The sequence below is a fragment of the Syngnathus scovelli genome, chromosome 6 (assembly GCF_024217435.2).
Source record: "Syngnathus scovelli strain Florida chromosome 6, RoL_Ssco_1.2, whole genome shotgun sequence".
Classification (NCBI taxonomy): Eukaryota; Metazoa; Chordata; class Actinopteri; order Syngnathiformes; family Syngnathidae; genus Syngnathus; species Syngnathus scovelli.
Window position 1 is genome coordinate 17,813,722 of NC_090852.1, and position 20,690 is coordinate 17,834,411.

General features: G+C 45.5%; 2 protein-coding genes across 4 annotated transcripts; one reads left to right on the forward strand and one right to left on the reverse strand.

Annotated features, from left to right (window-relative positions):
- Positions 1-54: 54 nt before the first annotated feature.
- On the reverse strand, positions 55-3,434 carry LOC125970930 (nucleobindin-2). Of its 2 annotated transcripts, none has more exons than XM_049723723.2 (13): positions 3,278-3,434; positions 2,566-2,718; positions 2,276-2,383; positions 2,066-2,198; positions 1,881-1,984; positions 1,623-1,808; positions 1,375-1,465; positions 1,250-1,308; positions 1,028-1,120; positions 763-852; positions 502-675; positions 370-421; positions 55-147 (listed from the first exon to the last, which is right to left on the reverse strand). In XM_049723723.2, the coding sequence occupies exons 2-13, from the start codon at positions 2,713-2,715 to the stop codon at positions 74-76; spliced, it is 1,314 nt and encodes a 437-aa protein (XP_049579680.1). In that variant the 5' UTR covers positions 2,716-2,718; positions 3,278-3,434; the 3' UTR covers positions 55-73. The 2 variants fall into 2 exon arrangements, with proteins under 2 accessions (XP_049579680.1, XP_049579682.1); XM_049723725.2 differs by having other exon boundaries at positions 2,566-2,715; positions 3,278-3,428.
- Positions 3,435-4,324: 890 nt separating this feature from the next.
- pik3c2a (phosphatidylinositol-4-phosphate 3-kinase, catalytic subunit type 2 alpha) lies at positions 4,325-20,380 on the forward strand. Of its 2 annotated transcripts, none has more exons than XM_049723664.1 (33): positions 4,325-4,438; positions 6,315-7,531; positions 10,154-10,251; positions 10,321-10,484; positions 11,153-11,273; positions 11,378-11,489; positions 11,645-11,724; positions 11,813-11,876; positions 11,973-12,119; positions 12,191-12,224; positions 12,368-12,599; positions 13,685-13,807; positions 13,883-14,050; positions 14,122-14,233; positions 14,344-14,486; positions 14,892-15,083; positions 15,153-15,246; positions 15,324-15,418; positions 15,486-15,666; positions 15,743-15,847; positions 15,941-16,033; positions 16,260-16,389; positions 16,473-16,609; positions 16,744-16,913; positions 17,008-17,164; positions 17,331-17,440; positions 17,673-17,880; positions 17,971-18,095; positions 18,350-18,467; positions 18,542-18,623; positions 18,686-18,792; positions 18,864-18,989; positions 19,068-20,380. In XM_049723664.1, the coding sequence occupies exons 2-33, from the start codon at positions 6,386-6,388 to the stop codon at positions 19,248-19,250; spliced, it is 5,157 nt and encodes a 1,718-aa protein (XP_049579621.1). In that variant the 5' UTR covers positions 4,325-4,438; positions 6,315-6,385; the 3' UTR covers positions 19,251-20,380. The 2 variants fall into 2 exon arrangements, with proteins under 2 accessions (XP_049579621.1, XP_049579620.1); XM_049723663.2 differs by lacking the exon at positions 4,325-4,438 and adding an exon at positions 4,556-4,906.
- The last annotated feature ends 310 nt before the right edge of the window (positions 20,381-20,690 follow it).

The window sequence follows — 20,690 nt, forward strand, 5'->3', positions numbered from 1 at the left end:
CTTTGCAACCTGACTTTTATTTAATGGTACTTCAAAAAAACAACAGAAGATTGAAAAGGATCCGTCAATTATGTCAGAGCACAGGAGCTGTTTGCGACGGTTGCCCGTTTAGCGCCTGTTCACCTGCAGCTCCCACGCCTCCAGACTCTGCAATCAAAAGAGAAAGCTATCATCACTATGTCACAAGTTTAAAGGTAACAATAACTTCTTGCTTAAAGAGCCTTTTTTCTTGGTATTGCCTGAAAGACTATTTTTATCCATCTGCATATTTCTTTGGCGCCATCTGGTGGCACCTCATGGTAATACAAACCATTATAGTGGAGCACGGCATCCATTTCTCACATTTTCAGTATTTGGCCACATCCTTACCCTTGACGTCAGACTTGGATTGGCTTTTTTTCTTCTCCAGATCATGCATGGCCTTAAATGGAGAAAGTAAAAATGAATCAAACTTGAAGGCGCATTGCCATCCTGTGACTGAAGGAAGTTGTGTTTAAGGACCTGCTGAATGTTGAGCTTATGCGCGTTAAGCGCCTCTTGCTTCTTTTGGAGCTCCTCATGCTGCTTCTGCAGCTCCTCCGCCTGTTGCATGATCATCTTGCCCTCTTGGGACAGCTGCTGTTCAAATGCCGCCAGCTCCTCTTCTGTAAAAGGTGTGTTTTGCTCCTCCACCGTCTGGAAGCAGCGCATAAGTTCAGTTAAACAATAACGGCTTAATCAGGGAGTTCCACTAGTGGAGTAAAAAAAAAAATAAAATCTTACTTCCCACGCCTCCTTTTGTTGGAACTCCAACTTCTTTGTGCTCTCGATAAACTCGGCGAGTGACACCAGTCCGTCTTTGTCGGTGTCCACCTGAACACATCATATAATGTGTGAGTGCTACAGTTCCTACATTTTTATTTTCCAAATGGAATTTTGAATATGGGGGATTGTATTAAATAATTTTAATAATTAATGAAAAATAATTATAATTTATTTGAAATAAAAATCCATCAATACTTTCCAGTATCTGAATTCTGAATCGTACCTCATTCATGACATGCTCTCTCATGCGCAGCCGATTCTCTTGCATCCGCATCATGTCGTCTTCATTATCGGTGGACTTGTACATCTTGTCAAGCTTCAACACAGAATATACAAGTCAATTATTTCTGGGGGAGACTAATTAAAGATACAAAAACATTTCATAATGATTTATTAACTAAGATGTCAGTCTCGACAGAAAAATAGCGATGGAATGATGTCATACCTCAAGCGAGAAGATGGCCTCAAGTTCGTTCTCGTCGAAGAAGCCATCCCCGTTGCTGTCTGCGTATAAGTGCAAAATATGAGCGTCTCGAAACAATTCGGAGTTATTTGTGCGTGTTGGCCTACCGTGCAGTTTGAAGAAAGTCTTCGGATTAAAGTCGGCCGGGTCAAGGCCGTCTGACTCCTTCCACACCTCCTTCAGCTGGTCTTCGCTTCCCTATCCAAGCATGCGCTGTTGTCATCTTGGGCATGTGCTAATGCTAAATGCTAACTCACAGTCTGTTTTTTTTCAGGCAGCCCAGGTAAACTAGTCTATCTATAGTGAATGAGTTAAGTATAAAATCATTTGTGACTTTTTAACACTGCTGACCTACCGGGTGGTTAACTTTGGCGTGGTCGGCACGCTTCTTCTTCATCTCCTGGTAGCGCTCCTCCTCCTTTTTGCGCTCCTCCTCCGACATGGCTTTTAACTTCTCCCGCCTCTCGTGCTCCTTCATCATCTCGTACTGCTTGAACTCATTGTGGCGTTCCTTATCAAAATTTTGAAGGTCGCTCGTAGCCTGTTCGGGGAAGAGGGGAGGGGTCAGGGGTATATCTTCTATATGACATATTCAGGACATACGTTTTCATACCGCTTTGATGAGGCGGTCCAGGTCTTCCGGCTCAAATGAATGCGGATTGTCGTGATTGAGATGCTCAAATTGTTTCAGCAAAGCTTTGTGGTCCACTTTCCAGCCTGCAAGGACAAAAAATATTGATGATTCAAGATGTTTTGCTATTTTGTGCAAGTTGCAACAGCGGCATACTGGATAGTTACCATCCCCCGCCTCCAAGTCGTGTTTAGCCTTGATGAGCATCCGCAGCCTGCCCATTTCCTCCCTCTTCAGCTCATCCAGCTTGGTGCGTAGATTGTTGTGGACAAAGTTCAGTTCTTTGGCGAGTTTACCTTCCTGCGAGTTGACACAAAAGTTCAGTAGTGCGACAAGTGTGTGAGTCAACAGATGTTTTTTTTTCCCCCGTACTTTACCTTGATGTCGTCGACGTTGGTGTTGGTTAACTTCTCCCGAAAGTAGGGGTCTTTCTCCAGGTATTCGATGACCTCCCTGAGGTAGCGGTCATAGTGTAGCCCGGTGTTCTGAGACATGAATCATATGGAGTGAATTACTATTCTTAACCTGGATATTTAAAGGTGAAATGCATCACGTGTGCAGGTGAGGAGAAGCCCATTTTATTGAATTAATTTAATTTGTATTGTGCAAAAAAAATTCAAAATCACTTTAAACACGGCACTTTTTGCAACTATATTGTGGGACTCACTACACTTTCTGGGGGATCCAGTTCGCCCTCTTTGCTGGTTATGTTCTCTTTGCTTTGGTCCACCACGATGGGCAGTGAGTAGATGCATAGCCACAGATTTAGCAGAAGCAGAACACAACTGGCCTGCGTCTTACCAAGCACCATCGCCATCTGCTTTGGAAAATAAAAATTAAGATAATCATTGGCAAACATGCTGGGGAAACATGATAATGTGAAATTTGAACTGGAGGCACATACAGTGCTATTGACAGTAGTTCACTTTTTTTTTTTGTTTGTTTAAGGTTGGATACAGGTTTATTCCAAAAGTGATGGGCCGAACCCAAAACTCAGAGGCACGTGCAGCCACGACCACCGTGTTGGCAGAATGATTGACTTTGTAGCGTTTTTTTGTGTTGTGTGTAGAATTTTGATTTTGATTTCTTTTTACTTCCATTAAAAAAAAAAAAAAAAGGCTCCACCATAGCAAAATGTTGAAAAAGTGAAACGCTGTATATTAATTATTGGTCAGACTCATTCTTAAAACATACTAAGTATCAGATAATTTGATTTTTTTTCATCCTTTTATCTAAAAACGCAGTGAATCGTCACAGATGCAAACCATCTGTTGGCTTGTGAAGCAATTCTGCCAGAAAAAGAAGGCACCTAATCAAGCATCAAGCAGTAAATTATGATAATAAAAACAGTTCAACGAATTTTCATTCATAATACTTACTTGCTCCCGAAGCACTTTTAACTCTTCTTGACTGCTTCTTGTTAGCTTAGCTTATGTTTGTTTACAGCCGCCACCTGCTGCTTGCCACTAGCTCGTGGCATCAACCTTCAAGCCGGGGGGGGTGGGGGGTGTCACCATGGTGACGCCCCTCTCACGCCCAACTCCATTGGACGTCATAGCAGCGGTGCAGTCGCGCTGGATTCTGATTGGACTACAAACCTGTCAATCAGGCTGTCGTCGAGCTGATTAAGCAGAACGTACGTGGCGCTCAGTCAATCAGCAGGTGGGCGGGGTCTGTGCTTTGTGACGTTTTCGATTCATTTGCATTTTTTATTGAATATTTAATATACTATAACTCTGGCATGACGCGATTCTAATATATTACAGATAATAAACCGATAATGAATATAGATAATATTTTTATAGCGTTGCACGGAAGCTGGGGTCAAGAATGTATTCGTTTATATTTACTACTATTAAGATTTGTATTTATTTTCTATATTTTCGTAAATGTTCATTTATCGATGTATCAGATTTCTTTCAAGTGAGTTTTGCCTTTTATTTTCATCTCTCGTATTTTATGTTATGTTGTTTTACATTTCATATCAAGAATTATGGTATGGCACATGTCATAAAACCCTGCAAAACTCGCATTAAAATAATCACATCCATACATATAGAAAATTCATTCATTCATTCATTCATTCATTCATTCATTCATTCATTCATTCATTCATTCATTCATTCATTCATTCATTAAAAAGGTCAGACACTCTACTACTCTATTATTGAAATAAACCAATAAAGCATGTAAGTTGTCAACTTTTTAACCATGAACAATATTTACAATTACAAACAAATGAATTATATAGTAAGTCAAAATCTAAACTTCTGTTTGTACCTTCGTGTTTTTGATTTTGTTTTTGGTCACACTTTGGGGCAAGAAATGCGGAAGTAAACTTCGTCGAACTCAATTATCCACAAGGGGGCGCTGCTACCGGCTTTTTCACCGCGCGGTCGGTCAACTCGGTACCTCCCCCCCCCTCCAAAAAAAACGGGTCGTCCAACCTCCACAGGAACTGACGTCTCTGCTGTGCAAAGTGGATGGAAAAAAATGCAGCTGCGGGACAAAAATGGCTCCGAACAACGCACCGATAAAAGGTAACAAAGTGATACATTCCCTCTCTCACTAAAATGATAAAGACCAAACTTTTTTTTTTTTTTTTTGGTCAGTCGTCGCCTTGAATCCACGGCTCCTCCTCCGGGTTGGAAGCGGCCGCTTCCCGTCTGACAAAAAAAATTTCTTCCTTGTTGTGGAACAGAGGCGCTCGAGTCGTCTTTACTTTTAACAATCATTAAATTAAACTCACAACAATTCTACCGTCGCCATTGTTAAGAAAAGCGAACCGAGCGTGTGATGAAATTCAACGTGGCTGTCGCTCTTTTATTTTGTTAGCCGCTAACTTAGCAGCCAACTCAACTTGGAAGTTCGAATCGCTTCGAAAACGAGTGTTGACAATCAACAAAAAAAACCTAAACGATATTCTCAAAAACAAAAGTTCCTTTAATTTATGTTTTAGCATTTAAGTTAAATGCCCCGTGTCAGGAATTCGTACTGGAGTGAATCAGGTGAGTGCAGGTTGTTTATCATGCAAGCTCTATTGTTGTTTGTAAAGCTTTATCAATCAGTGTCAATATGTAAACATCATTAGAGGCATTTATATCTGTTTTAATTGCTTCTTTAAAATCAGTTTAAAAAGTCGGTATTTAATATAAACCTTTATTTGCTCCATTTGATCACAGTGTTGTGCTTCGAATCTTAAAAGGGGGAGCAAGAACAGTAAAAAAAAAAAAATCAAAATGGAAGACAGCCCTTCCTAAAAAATGCTTATATTAGCATATATGTATTATTTTAATCCAAGACATAAACATGGCAATTACTACTTTCCTTTTAGCCATTTTAGACTTGGTGAACAACTTTTGTGGACAACTATGTCTTAAATTGGGCACTAGATGATAAGTCGATAGCAATCCAAACCTTTCTGTGCATCATCTTGAGAAGTTTACCATCCTGTTTTGTGTCTACTATGCCCCAGTTACATATTTTCTATTTCCAAGCGCTTCTTGCACTTTGGTCCATCAAAGTGCTAACATTGGCAGTTTGGAGCTTTGATTGGAAAGCAGCAGCAGTATGTTGTCACTTTAAGGAGGAAGTAAATAAGCAATGTCGCTTTCAAGTGTTTTTATTTTTTTGTTGACCTCTGCACGCATTCTCCATTTGTTTCCACTCTAGCGAGCATTCTCGGCTGCCTCCTGAATACTTAAACAGCACAGCGGCCGACAGCTCCAATGTTGTTTTAATGTCTTAAAGCGCCCCTTCCACCCCCCTTTTTTTTTTTTTTTTGTCATATTGCAGTAGAAGCTACTTGGTAGTTAGCAGCCTAGCTTAACTTTGCTAACAAGTGTATTAATACTAAGTCGGCTTGCTTCATGAATAACTTGTGCACACTTGTAGAATAAATGTGATATATTGCATGGTGGTTATCTAAAAACAATTCTAATAAGCCAAAGAAAAACACCCAGAATGAATCTTTTTTTAATTTTACATGCTCATTTTTCTTCCTGACTTTTTGGGTCGATGTGACAATGAATTTGACATCACATGACTTTTGAAAGCAAAATATGATGACTCCGGGCAATCTCAGTTTTTTTTTTTGACTCCCCGCCGGTGTTAGTACAGCTGATAACACAATCTTGTTGCTGAGAGAGCGAGGGCAAGAACGAGGGAGAGGGAACCAGCCCTCAGGTTGCTTAGTATGCCAAATTCTTGAGGCGCACAATGGTGTGAGGCGAGCTGTGGCCCTAGCCAGCCTCCTCCACCACAATAGTGAGGAGGGGGGGGCGTTTCGGAGTGCCTGGCGAGAGGAGGAACTCGCTCGACCCAGTGGTGAGATGAATGGCAGCTTTGAGGAGTGTGCTGAGGTGGTGGCGGGAAGTTGTTTGACACGTATTAAGCTCCTGTGTCCTTTCATCGTAGGTGTGTGAGGCTCAGCTTCGCAGTCCCGATGTAAAAAGGTGTCAAGCTCATGGCACCTCCCAGTTAACGCCATGGCCCAGATATCGAGAGGTAATGGCTTTAAGATGGATGTCCCCCAGCCTAAGGGGCTTGTGGGTAAAGAGGAAGCCCTTCGCATGGAAGAGGAGGCTTTAGCGAAGCTTCAGAGGGACAAGAGGCACACGTTCTCCTCTTCTCACACCGGGAAGTCCTCTCCCAAGTTAAACAAGCCCAAATCTGCCAGCGTCCCTTCCGCTTCTTCTCAACGTTTGCCCGCCGCCAAGAGACCAGAAAAGGACCTCATTGTGTTCCCCGAGACCAAGAAGCAGCCGGAGGCCAACAAGTTCAGGGACATCGATGTGGACAAGCTGACCAACAAGGAGCTGGAGAAGCTCCTGCTCGATGAAGATTTTGGGGCCAACAGTAAAGTAACCCGCCCGTCGTCGCTGCTGGGCTTTAACCTCAGCGCTTCTTACCCCGGTGGCATTACGGGTAGTTCCTCCCCTTTCCAAGGTTCCCAATGGACGCCCATCCTGTCCACGCCGTCGAGCTCGGCCGTGTCCACGCCCACCCATCAGCCGGCACCCTTGTTCCCTCCCGCCTCGTACCCCAAGCCGTTTCAGAACGGCTTCTCTCCAGCCATGTCGCCCTTCATGCCGCTGCCTGCCCAGCAGACGACTTTCCTGGCCTTCGCTCCCATCCAGCCTGCCGCCAGCGCCGCCGCCGCCATGGTGTTCCCCCCGCCGCCTGCTGTGGACCCCGAGATGGCAAAGCTCTTTGACAAGATTGCCAGCACCTCGGAATACTTGAAGAACGGCAAGTCGACCTGCACTGACTTAGATTCGGCTCCGGCGCGCCCCGCCTCCCTGGCACCCAACCCGGCGCCCCAGCAACCGGCGGCCGCGGAATCCACCGGCATCGGCCGCTTCGACTGGCTGGACCTGGACCCGCTGACCAAGCGCAAACCCGACAACGAGGAAGCGGGCACGCCGCCGGTCGACCAACCCGATGAGACCCTGGGCGTTCCCGCCGGGGATCCCTGGGACGCCGTTTTGGAGACTGAAGAAAAAAGTAATAAGGGGGAAGCGTCCGGGTCGGCCCGGTCGCAACAGAGGAGGGCGTCGACCGGGGCCGCGGTCACCAGGAGCCACTCGCTCAACATCCCGGGAAGTTCCTCACAGCACAAAGCAAACTGTCAGGTAGGTGCACAACATCTAATCAATCACCAGTTCAGTGCTGCTTCATTTTCCAGTTAAGCGGACTTTGTTGTCAATCTGTGGTTTGAAACACAAGTGAGGAATATTTAGAACATCTCCTCAGGACATGGCCGTGGAGAGTTTTTGTTTTTTTTAAATGTCCATATGTTGTTTGGTGGCAATTTTGACTTGTTTTTACACAAACTGCCCCCCCTCCCTCCCCGATACGGGACTGTCTCGTAAAATAGCAAATCCAAACGAGTGTCAACAAGCATCTCACTCTGTGTTCATCGCAAAGAAAACCTTTCATGGCAATACGTAAGAGGGTCGCCATGGCGACCGGCGTGCGGAATGTCCTCGACGCTCAACGCCTTCACGTCCGCTCTTTGATACTTCGCTGTATTAAAGTAGCACACGTTTAAATCTTGCACAAGTTTTGTGCAGTTCCTCCAAAATATCCGCTTGCATTTCATAAGCCGTCTGTGTCAGTGTTGTTAGCTAATCTCTCCAAGGTGTTTGCCTAATATAAATTTAGTTCCTCTACTTTTTTTTTAAAAGCTCTTAAAATGGCTCCCACTCTTACCCTAAGTGTGCATCCATCCAAACAACGCCGCTCCCTTCGGAGTTCGTCCAAGTGCGATAATGGTTCCCCCCCCCTCCCTCCTCCCTTCGGATGTGTCAGCAAAATTTTAGGACATACCCCAAACACACTGAAGCGTGTTCCCGCTTGCCTTGCCTTCTTGTTGATCTTTATCCGCTCGGGCAAATTAATCTTCAATTCGGCGCAGGTTGTTGCCGTCGAGACGGAGGTACAATGAACTCCTCGACTTGCAGACCACCTCAGCGCTTTTGATCTTTTTTTTTTTTATTTCATGCTCTAATTGCGCTGCACTTAGCACAGTGGATGCTTTGGCTGTTGCCGTGCCGGAGATGGCAAGAGTAGGAGCCCCGAGTCTCCTGACGGAACCTTTCATTTGGTTTACTGACCGAAAGAATTTCCTCACATATGAAGTGGAACGTGTTTTAATTTTTTTTTTTTTTTCCTTACGGGTGTCCTTTGAAGATTCGACTCCAAACCACACGCTCACTTCCCGTTCGAAAGAGGAAGCTTGCGTGGTGAACTTGCAACACCACTTACCCACATCGATTTGCATGTTTGTAAACACGAGGCAGACGCGCTCCGCCGACTGCTCGCAATTTGTGTTTGCAATGATCTGTTCGAGACGCCATTGATTTTGTGTGATCGGCATCAGCATGCAAAATGATAGCGGTCATGATAGCAGTCAACTACGAAAGGTCAAAGAAAGGTCAAAATAGTCACTGAACCAGAGCGCTCTTGCATTTTTAAGAAATTCCGCTCTTAAATTGATCACAATTTGTTTTGCATATAGAAGCTGTTAAAAATGACATTTTTTGTGATCCCCTTTTTTTTTTTTTTTTTTTTCCCTCCCTTATGGTCTCAATGTGCCACTTTGTGTCAAACAGCAGTTCCACTTTCTGGTCATGACAGCGCGCAATTTGTCACATTCCAACATGGCTGTGTGAACACGAGCCTTTCTCACGGTCGGTCCGCCGTCTTCGCGCTGCCCCGGCCGGCATCACAGCGATGAAAAGGCAGAAAAGGCTTTTTAACCAACGTGGGAATCGCATGAGCGCCCCCCCAACAAAGGGCGGCCTGTCTCACCGCACTCTGTTTATTTGTTTGAATCACCCTATTTTTTTTTTTTTTTTTTTTTTTTTTTTGCTTACTATGTGCCGCTCGTGATAAAAGCACAGGACAATTTATATAAATATTGCCAGCTCAGCAAATGCGCCGCCACGAGAAGGTCAAATCTACATCGGTGGAATACGCAAAAATATTTGAGAATGACCTTTGACCTCCATTGTGTATTCCCCCCCCCCCCCCCCCCCCCACCTTGAAGCTCATCAAAACGCTTTAACACAATCTCACATTGATTATCCGCCATCAAATACAAGAACAAAAGAATCGGCGGCTGACGACAGAGCCACATGATATTCTATTTTTAAAAAAATCTTTCACGGGGGTCACTACGAACCGGATGACCTGATGTGCAAGTATTTCAGGAAGTCTTGTCAGTGTTATTGTGACACACTCGCCGCCCGACAACCGCTTTGGTGAGACGATTCCGACGGGAGGAAACGACGATTGCGTCCACATTCCAAGCATTTCTCTCTCTCTCTCTCTCTCTTCTTCTCCTCCTCCTCCTCGCCAGAACCGATGTCAGTCACACTTTTCCCCAAAAGCCGTGACTGAGCACTTTGCCGAGTTGCGCTAAGCATTTCCTGTGCCACGGGAAGTGCATTCCTCCCCGTCAGACAGTCCCGTAAAATAGTACAAAGTGTTACTTCCATTTCCCGGCAGTAAGACGCTTATCTCGCAAGTGTGTGCGTGCTCCAGAAAACCCCTTTCCGGATTTATCCCCATCACAAATAAATCATGCCCTCCCGCCATTTTGAACGGAAAAATAAGATGTCATTTGATTCATACACCGTCAGCATTCCTAAAATGGATGACGTCGGAGCGATTGTGTATTAAATGTCTCATCTGGCGTGTTCCTCTTTATTTTCAGTCTGCTTCTAATTTTTTTGTTTTTGCGCAATCAGGACAAGGGTCGAGGAAAGGGTCTACTGAAGAATGATGCCCTGGAAACGGAAGACGCTCAGAACATGGAGGTGGTGGCTTTCTGCAAAGATGTTGCGAGGTACCATGTCCGGGGAACATTATAAATTTACACGACACAGCTTTCTCATTTTTGGTCCTCCTCTTGCAGCATTCGCTCCAAATTCCCTCACGGCGACACGTCCACCAACCCCGGCTACTTCCGTAGTCCCGTGATCGCCCAGAGGGACGTCGGAGGAGACGGCGCCAGCTGCTCCGTGAAGGTGTCCATCGAGATCTCCGACTCTCAGCAGCCTGTGACCTTCACCTGTGACGGTAAGGAGAATTGTTTTCGTGTCCTCAAGGCATTTATTATTTTGAGGTTAAGGCAATATTTTTTTTGTTGGCTTTTCTTTCGCGAGCTCACACAAGCTGCTGCGGCACATCTTGAAAACCTTTTTGGCGTGGCGCATCGTGTCTTACCCCGAGCTCCGATTCCAGGCTGAAACAAAATAGCCTCCATTCCTCCGGTGGGTGGAGGGCTGTTATTACTGGATCCGGGGTGGTCTCCAGTATATTTCACTTAATACCGCTTTTTCTTTTTGGGGAAAAGCCTTATCTCTCTCTGCGTCCATACAGCCATTTTAAGACGCTAACGTAGCAAAATTAGCTTCTTTGTATCAATAAACTACAAGCTATGCCATTAAGAGACTTCAACAACACACTTTGACCCGAGACCAGGTTGGATTTGGATTATGACCTTGTTTAAAACATGGGACGGACATTAGCAGGTTCGCCGATCACAATGTCTGCCATCTATTGCATATATTCCGCCATTATGACGAGAACTCGATAAACATGGCGGACCACAAAGTATCCCACCGGAAAGCTTCTGGATTTCCTCACGCATTCCAATATGAAAGTGGAAATTGAAAGTGAGGCCTCCACCAAGGCAGCCATTTATTTCCCCCCATCATCATTCGTTTTGTTTTTTTTTCTCACAGTGAATTCTCCAGTGGAGCTCCTGATCAGTCAGACCCTCTGCTGGGTCCACGACGACCTGGACCAGGTGGACTTCTCCAGCTACCTCCTCAAAGTGTGCGGCAGGGAGGAAGTGCTGCAGAAGTGAGCTCTTTGGCCGTCATTCCATTTCCCCCTCCGTGTTCATAAGCGGCCATTTGTGCTTACGCTCGGCGTAACCTCGCATCTGTGTTGTCCCCGCGTCGCAGTAAACACAGCCTGGGCAGCCATGAGTACGTCCAGAACTGCAGGAAGTGGGAGAATGAGATCACATTACAGCTTCTGTCTCACTCCACCATGAGACGGGACTTGGCTCGCACTGTAAGTCATTTCCATGTCCACTCAGATGGCTTCTTTAACCGCTTTCCCAGCCCGGCCATTCATCCTCATTTTCAATCCGGCGAACCCGCACACTAGTTTTATTTTTACCCTCACAATCAGCTGCTTAAATCATTCTTGTTTCCGTGGCAACTCAGGTGGATGATGACAACGCATCCATCAACTTGGAGAGACATCTAAGCTACGTGGAGAGACCATTTAAGGAGACCGCCACTAGGTAAGTGAGCGGGATGAAATGTAGTTTTTAAAAATGTCATATATTGTACATGGACATCACTTCCCTTTTTATTTTCTTCTGCTGCTAGACAAGGCCTCATTGACTACCTGGAAGGTTATCACAACCAAGTTAACATCTGCCTACAAGATGAGGTAATGTTGCAAAGTCCATGTCTTCTCTTAAATCCACTTTTGTGACACTTTCCAAGCCGATTTTTTCACAAAACACATCTGCATCGCTAAATTCAGGGTACCCAGTACAAGACCGTGGACCGGGTGGTGCAGACGGTGAAAAACTTCTGCTGCGCTCTGGACGAGGTGGAGACTCAGGCTGTGGCCGAAGCCATCAAAAGGCTGCGACACTCCGTCAATCTGCCGAGGACACGCTCGCCAATGGTGGGCTTTAAAACACTCGCGTCGTATTTCTCGGTGTGTATGTGCTCCTTAAAAATGAACTTCTGTTTTAGTTGGGGTCCCCATCATCTGGGCAGACTGCAAACGGTAAGAACCGTATTTGGTGCATTCATTTTTTTTGTCCTAATCGGTAAGATGTATTCATTCATTTGTTACATTTACGTAAATTTGAGTTTGCAATTATTTTAATCGGTTAATTGGAACAGAATCTACCTGTACCTCCTCATCAGGTCACGCCAGCCCAGTGGACGAGAGCATGGCGCTGCTCACCCAAGCCGTGTACGACTTAGCCAAGCTCTACCTGCGCTCCTTCTGCGCGCCATCCGCCTCCTTCTGCTCGCCCTCGCTCAACGGAGACACGGCCGAGAAGGTGCAGTGCAGCAAAGAAGCCTCCGGAACGACGGACCATCTCCAGTTCACCCTCTTTGCCCTGCACGGCATCCCGGCCAACTGGGTCAGCAGGTAAAACACAGACGTGATTGTCCCGTATGGATTTAGATGAGGGAGGATAAAAAACTTGTTTTCAAAGAACACACATCAAAAAAACAAGTCCAGCGTTGCTCCTCACAGCTTGTTTTTCCACTCCGGTGTCGGATTTCAACCTGGCTTTATCTACTGACTGCACGAGTGCGTGCCTGGAACGAACATAGACAAATTTTCCATTCCCAACCCTTGTCGCGCATCTGTAATCACAAAACTGTGTCTTTCTGCACAGAAAATTTGTGTGCTAACTATTTTATTCAGAGAGAAGAAAAAAAAAAGCGACTTCAGAAGACACAAGTGTGATGTTACAAAATAACCACAATGCATATCAAATTAGAGTCTCGACTTGAAGCCAATGGAATCATGGCACACTGCCAAACAAAAACAAAAAATGTCCTAAAAACATCCTAAAAATGATTATCTCATCTCACTTTACTCTCAAATATATTTACTCACTGTTAAGTCCGTTTTTAACTAACCCTAACCATCCTTTTTTTTTTTCTCTCTAGTATTTTATCCTTCCGTAGCAATTTTCCTCCTAATAACCGGCTTCTGCAAACTCGGATTTCTTTCAAGCCGGTGGCAAACGTCGTCACTTTTTTTTCCATCCGCATGCGACTTAGCAGACATTTTTGTCGAGTGATGCTCTCTTGTTGAGGTCACGTTGAGTTTGGCTTGTGTGTCATCCATCTGCTTGGGCCACAGGGCGAGTAGCGGAGCCGCCAACGCAGATGGCACAGAGCGCCAGGCTTGTCTGTCTCTAACACGGATCTCGAATCAATTTGCGTTTCATAAATGGAATTGAAAAAAGCGTAAAAAGTGAAGAAAAAAAAAACCACTAACAATAATGAAAATGCAATCTACAGAATACCAGTCTGCAAGTTCCTGCACCCACGCACCTGTTAAATTTAGACTTGTTCCTCATTCTCGGGAGCGCGTGGGCACGCCTGGATGTCAAAGAGAAACGAAAAGAACCTTTGCGTACATGTGCAGGTCTTCCCATTAAAGATTCAACAAAAGCGACCCATTAATGTTGCATAATGTCGTGTTTTGGCGCCTCACAGTTACGAGAAATACTTCCTGATGTGTTCCCTCACCCACAACGGCAAGAACCTCTTCAAGCCGGTCCAGTCCAAGCAAGTCGGCACGTACAAAAGCTACTTCTACCATATCAAGTGGGACGAGATGTAAGTGACCAATCGCGGGCTTTTATTTACCACGACAGCAACTAAATCATCTTCCAATTTTTTTTTGGGGTGAAGAATTCATTTCCCCATCGCCGTGGCGGTGCTTCCCCTGGAGTCCATCTTGGGCCTGACCCTGTACGGTGTCCTCAACCAGAATGCCGGAGGCTCCCCGGACTCCAACAAACAGAGGAAGGCTCCGGAGATGCTGGGCAAAGTTTCCATGCCGCTATTTGACTTCAGACGGTAGGAAGAGAAGCAATTCAAGTCCTCAACCTTGCACAGGCAGATGATTCGAAACCGGCTCTGCTTCTCAGGGTTCTCGCCAGGGGCACCCGGCTGTTGTGTTTGTGGGCGTCATTACAGGGACCCGTTGCTGGTTCTGCAGGCGGCCGCAAAAGGATGTCTGCGGAGAGAATTGTGCTGCAGGTCAGTAGTTTTTTTTTCTTCTGCGTGAGTGCCTTGAGAGATTTTCGAGGTTGCTCGACAAATATTTATTTATTATCAACTTGAGACTGACGTGCGAGTGTCACCGACAGGTGGATTTCCCCAACTCTGCGCTGGATGTTTTGTATGTGGGACCTCTGGAACCTGCCAGTTCAGAGCCAAGTCCAAAAGAGGAGCTTGATCGCGACCTCCGACGCAAACTGGAGAAGATCTGCAGCCGAGCGTCCAATTTTGGGTAAAGAGTATTTTAAAAATAACAAAAAATATCCTATTATCCTCTCCCTCTGCCCAAAATCACAACTGGCACATCAACACAGAGTGCTTTCTTATCGAGCCCTCGCTCGCTCGCCGCCCGCTTCTTTGCCATTTGTGTCGCCGTCCCGTGTGGGCACAAGGCTTTTGTGTTTGCCCTCTTTGTGTTTTGGTGCTCGCCTGATCCTTGGAGAGCAGCAAATATCGTATACAAAGAGGTCAGCTGTCGACCAGTGCGTAGGGTCAACTCAATAACAAAGTTGGATTTATTGTAACGCAAAATATTTCAACTATCACGGCATCATTAAACATCCTTGAATATAATATCATGGAGGATGGAGCAGGGATGATTGTAATACAGTCCTGACATGTAGGCCTCCTCCAACAGGCTAAGGCGGGCAGACCACCAGCTCCTCTGGGACCACCGACTCCATTGCCGGAGGGATCACCCCAGCAGCTTGCCTAAGGTGTTGGCCAGTGCGCCCAGTTGGGATTGGGCCAGTATGGCCCACATCCATTCCTTGCTGCACCACTGGCCTCCACTGCCTCCCGTCACTGCGCTGGAACTGCTCGACTCCAAGTATGAGCCGTTTCCTCGTTTATGATTCGATCGTAATTGTGGCAAATCCTCAAATGTGTGTGCGTGCAGGTTTGCTGACACCGAGGTCAGGCGGGTGGCCGTCAGCTGGGTTGAGAAGAGTACCGATGACGAGCTGGCGGACTACCTACCGCAGTTGGTGCAGGTACGGGAGACACACCCAACGCACACCCGTTTAACAATTTCGATCCTCACCTTCTTGGATTCCCCCCCCCATCACAGGCTTTAAAGTTCGAGTGTCACCTCAAGAGTGCCCTCGTCATGCTGCTGCTTTCCCGGGCGCTCGGCAACATCAATATCGCACACTACCTCTACTGGTGAGCGACACACGCACTTTTATTTAAGGCAAATATTGGAACTTTTTTTTTTTTCTTTCATTGAAAGGCTGCTCAAGGACGCCGTGCAGGATGCGGCGTGGGGACGGCGTTACGAGCGCGTGCTCGGCGCCCTGCTGTGCCTGTGCGGGACCAAACTGCGGGCCGAGCTGGAGAAACAAACCCAGCTGGTCACGCTGCTCGGGGCCGTGGCCGAGAGGGTGAGACAGGCCGGCGGGTCCACGAGACAGGTCAGTTTGTCTTTCTGTCCGCAGTGGAGATCTCCACCCTTGTCTTAAATGCTTTGTTGCCAATGTGTGTGTTCAGGTGGCTCTTCTTGAAGGTCTTGAAACCGTTCAGAACTTTTTCCAGAGAAGTCGTTGCCGACTTCCCCTCTTCCCCAGTCTGGTGGCCAAGGAACTTAACATCAAAGTAACACACACACACGCGCAGGGGAAATATTCATTTGGGGGGGGGTTGCTTGAATGTAAAATAAATAAAGTCCTAACTTGTTTGTGTGGGCAGGCCTGCTCCTTCTTCAACTCCAACGCTCTTCCTCTCAAGCTGGCTCTGGTTAATGCTGACCCACTAGGAGAGGAGATCAATGTTATGTTCAAGGTACAACACACGTCTGAAGAAACCTGCTCAAACAGTGTTTCAAATATTGCATCCCTGCTTCTTGCTACCTTTGGGGTCATGAGAACGAACGTATTGTTGATTGAACATGCTCCCTCTGGTGGCCAAAAGTTGAAACGACAGCGTCATTTGTCTAACTGGCCTTTTCACACAGTTTTTTTATTTTATTTATGTTTTATGTTCAATTATTGTTCATTTCCATCTTTAGGTCGGAGAAGATCTGAGGCAGGACATGTTGGCACTGCAGATGATTCGCATCATGGACCGCATCTGGCTGCAGGAAGGACTGGACCTTCGCATTGTCAACTTCAAATGCATCTCCACTGGCAAGGACAAAGGTACCAAACACCTCCAAACCCTGGCAGTGGAAATCCGTTTTCAAGGCCTCTTAAAAGCGTCAAATTTGCGGTGTCGTCACCAGGCATGGTGGAGCTGGTGCCGTCCTCCGACACTCTGAGAAAGATCCAGGTGGAGTATGGCGTTACCGGCTCCTTTAAGGACAAACCGTTGGCCGAGTGGCTGCGCAAGTACAACCCCGCCGAGGACGAGTATGAGAAGGTAGATCAGCAAATCCTTCTGCAATCATGCTTTGTTTCATATTGTGGGATACTTTGAAACTGTTGCACGTCACGGAAGGTTGGCTTTCAGTTTGGAAATTGGTTGTAGCGTCACTAATGATTTCTCGCTCGCAGGCGTCCGAGAACTTCATCTACTCTTGTGCCGGCTGCTGCGTGGCCACCTACGTGCTGGGCATCTGCGACCGGCACAATGACAACATCATGCTGCGCTCCACGGGACACATGTTCCACATCGACTTTGGCAAGTTCCTCGGTCACGCTCAGATGTTTGGCAGCTTTAAAAGGTGACAGTGAAGCCCTCACGCCTTTGATTGAGTCGCCATTTGGTTTCCATCTGATGACTTTGCATTCTTTTGGATTGTTTCTTTGTTTCGCCAGGGACCGAGCACCGTTTGTGCTGACCTCTGACATGGCGTACGTCATTAACGGCGGCGAGCGTCCCACCAGTCGCTTCCAGCTGTTTGTCGATCTCTGCTGCCAGGCTTACAACCTCATTCGCAAGCACTCCAGCCTTTTCCTCAACCTCCTATCACTGGTAAAGTTGTTTATTGTCATTATCATTGTTGTTATGGCAACGGTCGAGGTGCCCTTGAGCAAGTCCAAGCTAGTTGCCAAGTTGATTGTATGTTTATGGTTATAAGAATCTGACCTTTTCAAAATCTGTCCTTATTTTGAAATGGGTTGACCTCGTTCTGTCTCAGATGACGTCATCGGGGCTTCCGGAGCTGACCGGCTCCCAGGACCTGAAGTACGTTTATGACGCGTTGCAGCCGCACAACACTGACGCAGAGGCCACCATCTTCTTCACCCGGTATGTTGACCCCTGACCTTCAGAATAATTATAGAATTATTTGGCATTATTCCTCTAATATTGATGCGTCACATCTTCAACCGGGCTTGGTAAATCCAGCCTATATAAGGAATTGTATCCACTAGATGGCAGCATATACCTTTGCAAAATGATGTTTCACGTGCCAAAGCAGTTGTGTAAGGTCAAGTAGAAAATTACACATTACGTTTCCAAATTCATAACATCACCGCAGACTGATCGAGTCCAGCCTGGGCAGCGTGGCCACCAAGTTCAACTTCTTCATCCACAACCTGGCCCAGCTCCGCTTCTCGGGTCTGCCGGCCAACGACGAGCCCATCCTGTCCTTCTCGCCCAAGACATACACTTTAAAGCAGGACGGACGCATCCTCAACGCTTCCATCTTCTCATTCCAGAAGAGATACAACCCTGACAAACACTATGTGAGGTTTTTTTTTTCTTTGGTGTAGTTATTGGATTTCTGTTGAATTATTAAACTTGTTTTTCTTCTCTCCCTCACTGGAATTGCTCAGACGTATGTGGTGAGGTTGCTCAGGGAAGGGCAGAACGAGCCCCAGTTTGTCTTTCGCACTTTTGATGAGTTTCAGGAGCTCCACAACAAACTCACTATCCTCTTCCCCCTCTGGAAGCTTCCAAGGTATGGCCCTACAAGTGGCATTTTGCATTTTATTCTTTTTTTTTGGTGTGGAGGAAACCGGAGAACATATTGTGACATTGAAAAACTCAGATGAACTCATGAAAATGGGGTCATAGCGACTTCCTAAATCTTTTGAAGGAAAAAAAGGCTTAGTAGAAAGTCACCCAGCACCCTCGTGTGGATGAAATGTGAACTGCAGATAGAATAATGATTTCCTTCTTGATTATTTGTACACGCAATGTTTTTCTCACCAGTTTCCCGAGTAAAATGGTGCTAGGCCGCACGCACATCAAGGAGGTGGCCGCTAAGAGGAAGATGGAGCTGAACAACTACATCCACAACTTGATGAGGAGCTCAGCTGAGGTCACACAGGTATATAAACGCACACACACGTGTCAATAAAATATCACCTATTATGATCTGATCAGACGTTCCTTCTCGTCTAGTGCGACTTGATCTACACCTTCTTTCATCCGGTGGCACGGGATGACAAGACGGAAGGTTTAGATGCGACCCAAAGAGCTCCTGGTAAGGAGATGCAAATGAGCAGCCTTTATATCTATGAGATACTTCATCTTACGCTTTTGCAGAACCCCCGTTGAGTCCAACGTCGGGCCGCGTTGAAGGCGAGATCAAGCTGTCCATCTCGTACAGGAACAGCACCCTCTTCATCATGGTCATGCACATCCGAGATCTGGTAAACATTCACAACAGCCAACGTGCTGCTCCGACGTGTTCCTTCTCTTAGCCGTCACGTTTTCATTTCAGGTGTCTGAAGAAGGGACGGATCCCAACCCGTACGTGAAGACGTACCTGCTCCCGGATCCACACAAGACCTCCAAGCGCAAGACCAAGATCTCGAGAAAGACTCGGAACCCCACCTTCAATGAAATGGTTAGAAAAAAACCAAGATGAGGTTAAAAATCATTTTGGTAAATTGCTTATACATCATGAAATGATTTTGCTCCACAGTTGGTGTACAGCGGCTACAGCAAGGAGACGTTGGGCCTCCGCGAGCTGCAACTCAGCGTGCTGAGTGCCGAGTCACTCCGCGAGAACTACTTTCTGGGTGGCATCACGCTGCGCCTCAAAGACTTTGACCTAGGCAAGGAGACGGTCAAGTGGTACAAGCTCGCGGCCGTGCCCTACTTCTAAAAAAAAAAAAAAAAAAAGCCACCTGGATTGTTTCTGTGACAAAACAATCGCCGCTTCCTTTTTTTGTCTCTCCTCCTAATAACAATGAGATGTAATGTTTTGTACATTTTGATATTAGAGGACCAAAACTTTCACAAGAGTAAATATAAATATATAGAGAGAGATAGACACATTTATTTTTTAAGGACTAGAAACAAGGGTTGTTCTTTTCTTTTTTTTTTTTTTTAACATGTTCTCCTTCCTTAGGGGGCTTCACATTTTGCTGCTTTAACCGCAAAACACTTTGGGATGGTTTCACTAGCCGGATTTAAGGTTATATATAAACTACCAGATTCTCCCTGAAGTTTGCGGTAGACATTTGGGTCGTTGAACCCACCGGATTTCAAATAATCAATTACAGGACACTTTCTGGAAATGTCAAGTTTGCTGTTTTATCGCAGCTTTTCAGGTCTTTTGACAAGAAATTCCCGGTATTGCAATAAAACAGTCCCCCCCCCCCCCCCCCCCCCCCCCCCCTTAAAATGTGCCAAATTCAGCTAAATACAGCAGCACGAACTTACCACTCAAATAGGTGCCTTAGTGACAGCTCACAATCTCTTATAATAACGCGGCCTTACTGTTTTAATAACCACCTCACAAGGAAGATGTATTGTGGAAATTGCTAAGTTTTTTGCAAGGTTGTTGTTTTTTTATGGTCAAAGTGGGCGTCCACTAATTGCACACTCGCTGGTGTTAATGGCTAGACAGCACACTTTGGGGAGTTTGTGACTTCACTTGCAGTGCCTACATGTCTATTTGCAATGTTCCGGGTTTCTCCCCGTTCAGCACTTTTTACCCTCTCATAGAAAGAAATAAAGGGAACAAGAAAACTCACAATAAAGAAATTAATAAAGTTTTCCATGACATGCAAATGTGTTCATATGACAATGATGACCATTGGTGAAAAAAGTGAAACTAATGATAATTAATCCCACTTTGGTTCACTCTAGTGCTGTATAAAGAGAGCATTTGTGTTAACACGGCCAGTTATTTATTATTAATTGGTAACTTGTACCTTCACTCCTCAATGGCACAGTGTGTGGACTTTAATTCCTCTTTCCTAAAGCAAATTAAATGTTTTTTGGAACAAATGGAAAGTTGTCTCTTGAGTTTTTCCCTGCGTAATAGTGTTTTATTATCACATTGTTGCTGGAATGTAAATACATTTTTTTGGGTGGAAGAATTTTTCTAGGTTATTTCAGAAGTTAAATAAAATTAAAGTTAATTAAAAGTTTACAAGAGGGTCAGCTGCTCATATTGATGTACAGCAATATTTTATATATATATATGAATATATATATGAATGAATTCTTTACGAATTTAATGTCTATTTTGAAGAAAGGTGAGGAATTTAAAGTCAAATTCAACCCGAAAGATTTTTTTAATTAAATAGATTATTTT

Coding starts and splice junctions, on each gene's coding strand:
- LOC125970930 (XM_049723723.2), bottom strand. CDS start 2,715: ATGGCGATGGTGCTTGGTAAGACGCAGGCCAGTTGTGTTCTGCTTCTG. Junction 2,199..2,275: donor CCAACGTCGACGACATCAAG/GTAAAGTACGGG, acceptor GTCAACTCGCAG/GAAGGTAAACTCGCCAAAGA. Junction 1,121..1,249: donor AGGCCATCTTCTCGCTTGAG/GTATGACATCAT, acceptor TCTGTGTTGAAG/CTTGACAAGATGTACAAGTC.
- pik3c2a (XM_049723664.1), top strand. CDS start 6,386: ATGGCCCAGATATCGAGAGGTAATGGCTTTAAGATGGATGTCCCCCAG. Junction 14,487..14,891: donor AGCCGAGCGTCCAATTTTGG/GTAAAGAGTATT, acceptor CTCCTCCAACAG/GCTAAGGCGGGCAGACCACC. Junction 15,419..15,485: donor ATCGCACACTACCTCTACTG/GTGAGCGACACA, acceptor TTTCATTGAAAG/GCTGCTCAAGGACGCCGTGC.